General features: G+C 35.0%; 1 protein-coding gene across 1 annotated transcript; it reads right to left on the bottom strand.

Annotated features, from left to right (window-relative positions):
- Positions 1-898: 898 nt before the first annotated feature.
- Positions 899-11,679, bottom strand: TMEM244 (transmembrane protein 244). The gene is made up of 6 exons (XM_051792443.1): positions 11,647-11,679; positions 7,777-7,862; positions 7,174-7,247; positions 3,722-3,847; positions 1,928-1,972; positions 899-1,065 (listed from the first exon to the last, which is right to left on the bottom strand). The coding sequence occupies exons 1-6, from the start codon at positions 11,677-11,679 to the stop codon at positions 971-973; spliced, it is 459 nt and encodes a 152-aa protein (XP_051648403.1). The 3' UTR covers positions 899-970.
- Positions 11,680-12,271: the final 592 nt, after the last annotated feature.

Genomic DNA, 12,271 nt, shown 5'->3' with positions numbered 1-12,271 from the left:
ACATTTAACACTCTTGTGCAAACAGCAATCTAGTCTTGCTCTCCTAAGCAAACTCCAGTTGAAATCCAATCACTGGTTTAATACTTAAGATGAAGTTGCCTTCTAGCAATTTTCTTGTTACAATTTTATTATGATTAAAGACATAAAGAATAACTTGAAGCCACTACTATGGTTTGTTGTTTTTAATTACCACTATGCATAAACTCACACTTTGGCATTGGCCACTGGTAGCTGAGGGAGAGAGAAAGGGATATATAGAAAAATGCCTTTCAGAAGCATTTGCCTGTCCTCCCTCCAGCACAGCCAGACCATAAATAAATCCTTAGCCAAAGAGAAAATAGCCTGAAGCTATTGTAGAAAACATTTGTCTGTAGCATCCCTGGAAGGAAGAGGGTCAAACTAAACATTAGAGATTGTACCTCTCCCTCCTATTGTATTGGGCAGCTTTTAAGTGAGAGCTTTAACTTAAAGATGGAATGACATGCTGAGGTATATGCTGTTCACTGATTCTTCTTTGTCAGGAGTTTGCCAGTAAAGACTGCTTTAAACCTACAGTGATTTATGCCAGATAGGGTGACTTTGAAGTTTTGCAGTGCTTGTGAGTGGTCAGACTGCAGCCTAAATTAGACTCAGCATTTCATAAAACACAACAGATAACAGGCACCCAAACATTACATTCAAACATATGTTTTCCTTTTCCTTGTAGGATTTTATAGGAATGTTGCATCATCGCTCTTATTCTCCTTATGGCTTCTTTCTTTTAAAACAGAGTGTATCTAACTATTTGATTAATGGAAAATGTACATACAAGAGCTGAAAGTGATGACATGACATTGACATTGCAAAAAAACATAAGACACAAGAGGTCTGGTGAGATAAACAGTAGACAGTTGCTATCTTCATTTTAATTACACTGTTAATGAAACCATAAAAATCATACAGATATAGAAGCAAGTTCTAATTTTCCTTTTCAAAAATCATCTAGAATGGGGTAAATGAAGTTGTCTTTGAACAAGCAGTATGCCAAAATCTGTCCTCCACAAATCATCGAAATTACTCCAGATCCTGAAAGAAAAGATATGGCTGTTTTGTATTAATTTTTATAGTGGAATACAAGCTTTATGATAAAACTTTAAACTGGCATTCTTTTTGTCTTCAATTTTTTTAAAAAATGGCCCATCTACTTAAATATTTTGTTCAAGGATTTACGTACCCACAAAGATACGAGACTCAGCAGCTGCTGATGCAAAACTAGTTGCAGGACAGGGAAATTATTTGCCTCTCTCCATCATTTAGGAATTTACTGCAGCTGTTGATCTTTGTTATCCATCATATAAGAAAGAAGAACAGAAGCCAGTCCTTTTCTCTATTTTTCAAGATAATCTATTTTTCAAGTACAAATCTATGCTTTTAATTTTACAGAAAATTAAACATTCAGAAATATACGTTTTCCATTCACTTTGAAGAAACATGATGGCTGGAATTTTTCTCATCTATCTTAAGTACCTGTACATCGTTTTTATAAAACTTGCTTCTGGAAGTGTGTGGTTTTTCCCATTGATTGTAAAGGGTATCAAGGAAGACTAGTTTGGACAACTGTCTTTTTGACACCTGCATTGAAATAGTTTGATTAGTCAGGACTTAATCATGACTTATTTCAAGTTATGTGTCTGCCATTTGTTTGCAAGATTAACATAAGCTGAGCACATCCTGGTTTTAATAGAGATTTTTTTTAAGATGAGGCAAATACTAGTCCAGCATTACTTACCTGTGTCATTAAAAGAAGTATAAATGAAAAGCCTATATTTCCTCTTTAAATGTTGAAAATTCTCAGATTAGTGAGGCAACAGACAGTTAATAGAAACAATTCATACTATAAATAGTACACAGATTCTAATAACTTAAACTTTAAAGAATGTCATTATACCTAACGCCAGCCACCAGTGTAACATCAGGGGGAATTCAGACATAACTGCAAGAAGAAGAAAAGTAGAAATGTAAATTTTAAAACTGTAAGAATTGGGATACGTAAACAGTGTACCATGTTATCAAAGGTCTGCTTAGTTATGTTTCATAGATTATATATTTTACATGTATTGAAATGGCAAATGCTTTAGGTCCTGATTATTCAGATGCCATACCATTAAGCTTAGCCACGTGAAGGATCCCACTGGAACACAAGTCTAAACCTAATAAGTGTGCTAAACCGACCTCTTAGACACCCTGCAGAAGAAATGCCTTTTTTATTACTTACCTGTACACAGTTTAGCACTACAGAGACACCATTTCCCTGCTAGAGTGCCTACATACTGTTACAATCCAAATAAATTAAGTAGCCTGACATTTTTGTGTAATGGCTGATGCCATGTGTGACAGACAGCTGGGGCTGCACAGCGCAGGCTAACACTATAGCATGGCATGCTCCCTCCTGGGCCAGGCACTGGCCCCTGCCACATGCAAGCTGACCCACATCTCCCCTCCATGATCAGCTGCACGGCCATTATATGTCTCAATATTGCTTCCCCCCAAAAAGTGACAGAACTGTAGAGGTAATGAAGTGGGCTAGGAGGCACACTGCTCAAGGTCAGCCAGCAGAGGTTTGGTTGGCCATCTGAAAGAAGAAATAACAAATCTGGGGCTGTTTGGACATCAAAATGCATCATCTATTTTAATGACAGATGCTGTCTTCCTGTATAAATTATGTACAAAGCAGATTCTTTTGTAGTTTTTGTAAATTCCTTGATTTAAATACAGAAGTTATTAATGAGGAATAACAGTAGTTTAAATTCCAGGAAGTCAAATTCAGTAGATGGGAAATTATGCTTAATTTTTTAAGATGAAGTCTCTGTTGGTCTCTGGCTTAATTTGTCATAGGAACTGGGGAATCTCCATCTGTCTAAAATGCTAGAAGACAAATGGACAAAGCAACAGAAAAGGGAAGATTGATTACTATGTAGTAGGAAAGTAGTCCTAATTTGTCAGTGGTGTTTTTCCTTTTTCTAAATTCTAGAATAATCATACTAAGCTCATTGTTACAAGAGAAAAGAATCCCCAATGGGGTCTGGCAAAGATAAAGTTAAATTATATTTCCTAATTAGCCGTAGAAGCATTCTGCTAAACATCTTGAGAAGAGGATGCAGGTTACCAGGTGCTGGCAGAAAGTGATGATGAGTCTCATTTACAGCAGCTAGTTCTTTTCCTTTTCTTTCCTTTGAGGGAAAGAGTTTCAGGGGGAAAAATTTTTAATGATAAAATGCTTCATTTTCCTCAAAGAGATTTAGTTCAAAGATTTAACTCAAAACCTTTGCATTGACTTTGCTGAAGCCAAACTCCTTTTTACTCTGAACTAGAGTTAAAGTGTTAAATTAGTAGATCTTAAAGTGTCAGGACATGAAAAACTATTAATTTTTTGATTTGAAATAACCCCCACGTCCTAGATGCTGAAGTTGTATCTAGGCTGGATCTGTTTCATATGAAGTGTTAGACTGTGAACTGAACCTGTGATTTTTTTAATAACAAAATAGTGGTTTAAAATTCTGCAACAATCCAGAACAGTTTTAAATGGGAGGATTGATATACAGGCATGAGTCAAATGGATGGAAAATAGAGATATATATTTGTTTAGCTTTAAAGAATATTAAGTTAGTCCAGTAATACAGTAGATGAATCATAGTTTATTTGTTGTGATACTATGCAAATATTTAGCAGTAAACCTACTTACCAACTGAAGTTATGATAATATGAATAATAGTAACTGTTACAGCATAATCCCAAACCCATTCTTCCACAACCAGAGCAAACAGCAGACCACAAATGAAGAAAGTTATTTCCAATGATATCACAAGAACTGTAAAGGAAAATAGGATATTTTCATCAAACAGTTTTGAAAGGCTTCCTCTCATATAAATGATAGCAATGCAATATAAAATGATAGCAATGCAATGTTAAAATACCTGAGATAGTTATGCAAATTTTCTTACATGATCACTGAGTTCAGTTTTGGACCTCTCACTACAAGAAAGACATTAAGGTGCTGGAGCGTGCCCAGAGAAGGGGAAAAAAGCTGGTGAAGGGTCTGGCACATAAGTCCTATGAGTAGCAGCTGAGGGACCTAGGGTTGTTTAACCTGGAGAAAAGTAGGCTATTGCTCTCTACAAGTACCTGAAAGGAGATTGTAGCTGGGTGGGGATCAGTCTCTTCTGCCAGAGAGGAAGTTGCTTTAAATTGCATCAGGAGAGGTTTAGAATTGATATTAGGATTTTAATTTTTTTTCACAGAAAGGGTTGTAAAGCATTGGAACTGCCCAGGGAAGTGGTGGAGTCATCGACCCCAAAAGTGTTTAAAAAAGCATATGGATATGGCACTTGAGGTTATGGTTTAATGGTGAACATGGTGGTGGTGCTGAGTTGATGGTTGGACTTGATGATCCTAAAGGTCTTTTCCAAGCTTGATGATTCTAAGATTCTATGATTCTGTGAAATATTATGCTTATGTTTCCATTACAAAGATAATTTCTAATTTTGCCACAGACATCTGCATGGATTGTATCCTGATTTGCCTATAGACTTTAAAATGTCATCTGTTTTATGTAAGAACATGAGGATTAGCAGGATTATGTCTATTGACGGGATTACACATAATTTATATAGCCTAGAGGAGAAATTTCATGGAAATTTTCCTCAGGGACATATACACTCTTTGTATATGGTACCAAATAGATTTGGTTGATACTGACATAGGTAAGATTTTTCTCATCTAAAGAAAAATTTTGTTTTTAAGGGGTTATGTTTGATAAGAAACTTCATAGCTTTGTCCCTTCATTTCATCATATATTTATGTATGTACCAGAATATATATATATCTCACAACAATTTAGAGAGACCTGCAAGGGGAGATATTGCAGAGAGCCTGGAAGGTGAGCAGAGGCAGTCCATCCATACAACCAGGAGCCTGGTTTTTCTTGGTGCTGATACCAGGGCTGCCACAGCTATCATGCTGTCACTGTGCCTGACATTCAGCAGCTATCTCTGTGTTGTGTTAAACTGTGAATGGGGATTACCAGCACAGTGATAATAACAAAATTATGCTGCCAAAGTGGACTATTAAAGTTATCTGACCAAGAAAATTCCTTCTCTAGGTGACAGAATGGTGCATTTCTGTCCCCTGATGCTTCCTCTGGAGTGTGTTGAACCATGCCATGCCACCAGCCTGTGGTGACCACCTCCTCTGACATGGGATGCAGCTCTGTAGAAATCGTGGCACAGGCAAGCCAGAGCTGTTCTGTGGGCAGGAAAGCACGGAGGAACTTCACATGGCATTTGGTGACCTGTATTCTTCAACACATCAAAGGAGTGGTGCTTAGCTGTCAGCTTGTTTACTTGCTATTATGGGGAACAGGATCAAACATTATCACTTTTATGGCAAAGTTTGATTTTATGCTGTGTGGCAATCTGGGATAGTAGTGGGTTGAATGGAAAATGTGTGATGTCTCTTCTAGCTCTAGTCCTGATTTCCCATACAATAGGACATAATTGTGAATTTGTAATTCATAAAATTGTCCATCTAAATGCAATTTGTTCTTCATTTTAATCACACAGGCTTATAAAAGCAACATTTTTATTTGAATTATTTATTTGTTTTTCTTACCATTGCAGTAATATAATACCTATGATTACTGTAGCTGACAGTAGAGAAACCATATTTATTTTTTTCAGTATATTTAATTTATACAGTGAAATTTAATTTGGCAGCATTTTGTGCCTTTCTACTTTATTCTTTTATTCATAGTATCTATTACTTCCTATTGTATTATGGATTTCTCACCCAGTAGTTTAAAAAAATAAGAAAAATTTAACTGGAAAAACTTCACGTGGAAAGTGGGAAATAACACTTTAAAAATGTTTGACAATGTATTATAGTATTTTTGTTTACTATATTATATTTCATGAGATAGTATTTTTTTAAATTATGCTTGGTGTAGACAAATGCTCTGGCAACTTTTCACAAAACTGGGTCAGAAAGGATACTTCACTTCTGAGCTGACTTCCATCTTTATTCTGAGGTTGTCTTAAGACATAACTCTGTTTTTAACAAGCATGAGAGAAACTCTGAGTAAACTAATTCTCAATTTGCAACATCATTCAGAGATCTTAATTCTGACTCTATTTCCTTAGACATTAATCAGATGCTGTTGAGTTTTGCGTTTCCATGTTATTTCATTGGGTGGACAGAACGAAGGGTGGAATACTAACTGTTTGCATGACATAGCTGCTGTCTTTGGCATATACACATGTTGCATCAAACTAACTGATAAAACTTTTAGGGAAAAAAAATCATATTGAGATACAGTAATTACATTAGGGCCCTGAAAATTAATTCTAATGGAATATGCTTTAATTTTCTTTTCCACTGCTATAACGGAAATGTTCTTTCTTTGTCTGAAATCAGACAAAGTATTGACACTGTACAAACATCCATGCATTTTTATTACTCTTTTAACCTGATGAACTAACCAATTTACTTTTGAGCTTTTCTTACTTTACTGATGGGTTATGAGGTTTGCCTTTGTAAAATAGATTAAAAATCTGGTAAAATTTTATGTATGCGTGTAATTTTTTAGGAATGACAGTTTAGGAAAAAGAATATAGTTTGAGAGCTTCAGAAAAATTGCCGAAATTTGTGTTAGAATATATAAAGATGTTTAGGGATTGAGCTATAATCAAAACCTTATATTTTAATGCCCACTGTATTCAAGCATCACCAAAGCAAAATTTCAATTTGTTGAACATGACCTACTCCTCAGATCTGGATCCAATGATTCATAAGGAATATGCTGTAGTAAGAAAATTAAATTAAACAATTTTGTGGAGGAACTTGATGGAGAATAGGTAATTGTTCTGCAATGAAAATGAAGCATCCTGGCAAAGTAGAATGTTTCCTTCAGATGATGTGAGATCAGAAGAAGAACTCAACAAAAAGCCTAAAAATCACTTGAATGTTAAGTAGCAGTACAGAAATGAGAAGTGCATAAACATTTAATTGCAGTGTAGTTAAAATACAGAAATCATTGTTGTTATTAAAACAGCTTTAAAATCCTGTCTGTTGGAAGACAAGTTTATATCCAAATATATTCTTGACTGAGGGGAAAAAAAAAAAGAAACAAACTTCAGTTACCTAAATAATATGGGTTAATCCATGAGGGATTTGTCTTAAAATCAAAAGGTGCCAAACCATCCAACATTTTAATCCTGTGGAAACAGAATGAATAAATTTAACCAGAGAGTTTAGTAATGTCTTAGTGACTATATAACATATTATGGGTGTTTTTAAATGGGATTTCAAATTGAATACTCTTCGAGTACCATTCTAAGTTGTGGTTTTGCCCTTGCCCACTTTTATTTATGACATTTGGCACTATACATGCTAACCAATAACTTCCAAAGGGAGTATAATTTGTCTTTTTTATTGACTATAAAATCTTTCTTTCCCTTTTTTTATGTCATCTTTTCTCTTACGTTCAATAATTTACATGGTGCAAGTGCAAGCAAGTATATTAGAACCAACATTTTATATTAGTTTTGAGTCTCTATTTGCAAATCTTTGCATTTGAAAGAAGGTTCAGGCAAAAAAATTTAACTGAATTTGAAAAATATGTTCACAGGATAACTGGGATTGGATGCCTCCAGTCGGGATGCTTCCTTTAAACAGGTATATCTCTACCCATGATATCCAATTGCTGTATGCCAGCATATTAGAGTAAAGAAAAGGGAATCTTACTTGAATACTGCGAAGCACACAGATAGGACCACATAGTACACAGTGTAGAAAACTACTATGCATATCAACAGGTTCACCAGAACAACCTGCAAAAGGACATAAGACAGGAAAACCTAAATGCCATGTTTACATCAGGTATTGTCAGAAAACAATTCTAGATTTCTATCATTCATAATGTGAAAAAAGAATTGTAAAATGAAATATTTAGGCAGAATTTTTGCTGTAGCTAATTACAGAAAAGTACTAAAACCTCTTTGGTACATTTCTGCTCCTAATGTGGTTACAATTTATGGCGGTTTTTTATCATATATTGCTGTATACCCATTATATATTGCATTTACATGTCTTCAGAAAATGAGGACATTTCTTGACAGCTATTACACTCTTTCTATATGGTTGTTTTCTTCTCTGCCTATCCCCTCAATCCAGCATCTTCTGATCTACTTTTCTCTAAAAAAATACAGATAGAAAGAGGTCATGAGAAAGTCAGTGTCTGTAGATAGAATTGCTACAAATTTCATATTGTCCATCTTCAATATTGTGCTACATGATGATGTACAATGGAAGGATGGGCGCCTGTATTTTGCTTTTTTATATTAAAGCATTCCAGGTTTTGTTTAGAAGTAGACTATTTTATAAATTCTTAGCCCAGGTACAACTCATGTAATGAGTTAAGGCTTCTTGCCCTTTCTCCAATTTGGCTGTCAAATATTTGAAACCAGCAATATGTGTTTACCCAACTCATCTGGTAAGACACCTCCATAGATCTCCAAACTATCAACCATTAAACAATAATGATCTAAAAGGAACATAGTTATTACAGTGATTCCATTATTAAGTTAATACACTTGGATGTATAAATATGGGCCCTAAACCCATACCTTTTAGTGTGCTCTGGAAGATGCCATGCTGAATTTCCCTTGAGATCAATGGAACTGAGCTAACAGCAAGAGAGTTTGAAAGTTTTGATGTTTTACAGGAGTTCTTCTCTATGTTGATCAAAAGTAAATTTAAAATGGAAAAATGAAGACTAAGATAATGAAATGTACCAAATACAGGTGTTCATTCAGAATTAAATCTATGAGAAGTGGCTATGCCTAAATGAATTAGTAAAATAACGAGGACTGTATCAAAATGGCAAGCAGAGACTGTAGACTGCATGTAGTGAAATATTATGTCAATGCAAAATAAGCCAATATTTACTTCTTTGAATAGTGACACCATATTTACAATAGGAATGAATTTTAGGAAAAAATAGGTAACAACTAATAGAGAATAGGACGCAGTTCTGAAGAAAGGTGAAAGGAATCATGTATATGTAGGTTGGTTTTAGGGACCGAAGTAGGGGAAAAAAAGAATTGCATATTCATAGTAAAAGCAAGAAGAAGTATTTGGAGAACAACTAAGACTAAAGGAATAAAACCAAAAAAGAAATATATAAGATACTGTGAAGTTTCACAAATAATTTCCACTTTGCAATGCTTGAAAGAGGCCCGCTCTCTTTATTTATTTACCTTTGTTCAAGTTTTTTTTTCAAAACTGGTTATTGAGTGCCCTTATTGCCATAGATTTTGAGGATAAATTTGGGTGATATTCTTGACACATTATTCAAAATTAAGAATTTTTTTTAGAGAAAATTTAAGGTATAAAATATTTTTAAGTCTTCATTTTTAAATAAAACACAGTTGCCAGGTGAGATTGCAGTGAAAAATGTATAACATAAGCCAGCTTTAAAGTGCAATTTCCATTTTGATTTAGTTTGTTCTATGCTGGTAAGTGGAGCCCTTATTCAAGGAGGCAGAGGCTGAGAAGGGCTTCAGATGAACATTAGCTCATACTAGCTCATATTTATGAGTTTCTCTTGCAATATTCAGACACAAAAAAATTCCTTAAGGCTTTGGTGCTTAAGGTGATTTTGGTTTTTGTTGGTTTTTTGTTTGTTTGTTTTTGTTTTGTTGTTGGGTTTTGGTGGGTTTGGGTTTTTTTTTTTCTGTCAGCAATTTTTAAAGTAATTTAAAAAATTAAAAAGCTACACAGAAAAGACACAAAAGGGAGCTGATGGCTAGAAATGTTTGGGGTTTTTCTTCAGTAGGACTACAGCCCTAAAGAGGTCAATCTGTTTATCTCTGCGGGATGATTTGATTATGATGGATAAGTACCTTCACAGGCAGAAAATACCAGGTACTTAAGGGCTCCTTAATCTATCAGAAAAGCCACAAGAAGTAAACAGCTACAAGTGTTAGCTAGACAAATTCAAAAGATGCATGAAGAAAATGTTGAACTGTAAAGGCAATTAGCCAATGCAATAAACTGCCTTTGGAAATAGGAGATCCTACAAAGCAAAAGCAGATGCCTCTGTGGATGAAACTCCAACTCTAACGCTCACTTCTGGTCTTGGTTGTGTGAGTGGTTATGTGGTGGATAATGAACTTACAGAAGCATTCAACATTGACAGAAGTGGGGATACTGTGAATTTAGCAAACTAATTATTTTTATATTGCTAAATGTTTTAGTTGCTAAATATTGAGTAGTGCATGTATGTCCCACAAGAAAAGAGAGTAAAGAGCTTTATTTTCTAATGATATAGAAGGGAAAGCCATCATGTCTGTACAAACAGATATTTGTCAATAAGAAAATGTCCATGATAGACTTACTCTTTTCTTTTTTCCATACATCAAAACAAAGACAAGCAAAAACTGAGAATGATTAATCTCTTCAGCCAGGTTGGTCTGAGGGCTAAATACAGGTCTTTTTCACTGTCTGTAGTCTTATTCTAAATGAAAATTGTACAAATAACCCATTTGATCCTTTCTTTTCCACAGTGCACACCATTACTGCAGTAATGTTAATTGACTACAATGATGTGCTAGTTGCAAGTTTGGCAGCCATGCTGTCTCTTCCTCCCCTGAAAGTAATTTTAAGCACTGGAAGGTTAATCTTTGGCACATATTTGGTGGGAATTATTTTCATTCCACTGCTCTGAGCAGTTGCACTTTTCATGTAATTCTCCTTTATCCACTGCCCCCCCCTCTTGCAACTGCCTCTGTGAAGCCTTATCTGCTCTAGATGTAGATTCCTACTGTAATAAAAGTGGGGAGACAGGACTGACGGGAAAAATCACAGGACTGAAGGATGGCTGTCAGCCGATGACCTGTTGACCTCTAATTACAGTAGGTGAATTCCTAGCCTTGAGGTCAGTGACAAACTTTCATTGCCATCAAAGGCACAGGAGTTTTCTCTTTGTACCCAGAATATTCTTAGGCCCTATCTTAGGGAGGTAGTGAGGTATTAAGTATAGTGTGCTTTGCTCAGTTGAGTAAGCTAAGGAAATGCAACTAACATGAAAATGAAAACACTTTGAAAATTTTCTAGTTGTATCATATTCTACTTCATTTTTTATTTGACTTTGCCACAGAAATTTAAACATACATTTTTTAAATCTCAGAATACTTCCTGTTTTCAAACTATTTTCCCCTTTCCAGGTCTTCTGGTATTTCAAAGCAAAAAAACCACAAGTTAAAAACTACAGGGTTATTTATTATATGTCAAAACAACTTAAAGGAACAATCTTAGGAAATCGCTAGTGACATCAAATGTAGAATTTCATTAGACACTTCTAAGAATTATATCTCATAAATGGGACAATACCACATATTTTAAAATCCTTTTTATAAAAAGCACTTTGCAGTACTTACTACCAGCACTATAGTATAAAGTGTCCTTTTAATTTTGGGTTTTCTCAGGAAGAGAACATTAAAGAACAGTCTGTAAGAATGAAAACAACAGCTCATTCAAGCCACGCAGTAGTTTTCTAATTCTCTAAAAACTATCTGGTGACATACAACACTGAATAAACTCAATTCCCTTTACCTTGGTTTCAGCAGTTTTGACCTTGAGAGCCATGGACACATGATGAGTGAAAGGAAGTGCTGTTGCTACATTCTGTATGCCAGCATCGGCAGGAAGAAGCAGCTGGTTTTCACCCCAAAATACATTTTATAGGTAAGTATAGGGCAGAGTGAGGTAAGTTGATTGGATTAAACTGAATTGAGACAGAAGACATCTGTGAGTTAACTATAAGCCGCTGAAGAGCAAAGAGAAAATCCTACTAGCTCGTTTAATGCTCATACTTTTGTAGCTACAGTCAGCCAAAGCATATCTATAATATAACTTGGCTATTTAGACAAACATTGTTATTATTTTCTACCTTTTAGTTGCTTTTTTTCAGCATTCATATGATCACAGTTCCTTGGGGTTATTGTAACTGCCTACTTTTAATTAGCTTTACATTTTCTAGCATTAATTCTATTGACTATAGATGTGGAGTGGTACATTCTTCACAGTGTTCTTTGCTAACATTTTTCTTCTGACTATCACTTTATTACACCAGGTATAATACACATTAAATTAGGTATAATTAGGTTAAGAAAGTAGAAGGAAATTTAGTGTGCTTTAGAGCACATCCAACTTCTACTGAGCAGTTCCTTAATGGATT

The sequence above is a fragment of the Manacus candei genome, unplaced genomic scaffold (genome assembly GCF_025592945.1).
Source record: "Manacus candei isolate 608988 ecotype Guabito, Panama unplaced genomic scaffold, ASM2559294v1 h1tg000034l, whole genome shotgun sequence".
NCBI classification, from domain to species: domain Eukaryota; kingdom Metazoa; phylum Chordata; class Aves; order Passeriformes; family Pipridae; genus Manacus; species Manacus candei.
Note: the sequence above shows the minus strand (reverse complement) of the source record. Positions and strands in the feature narration are given on the sequence as shown.

Bases quoted from the DNA above. Each gene is read 5' to 3' on its own strand.
- TMEM244 (XM_051792443.1), bottom strand. From the start codon at position 11,679: ATGGCTCTCAAGGTCAAAACTGCTGAAACCAAG. The intron at 3,848-7,173 runs GTAACTGAAGTT...TTTCCTTTACAG, and splicing joins GATTAACCCATATTATTTAG to TTCTTGTGATATCATTGGAA. The intron at 1,973-3,721 runs GTAAGTAGGTTT...TTCTTCTTGCAG, and splicing joins TATTATCATAACTTCAGTTG to TTATGTCTGAATTCCCCCTG.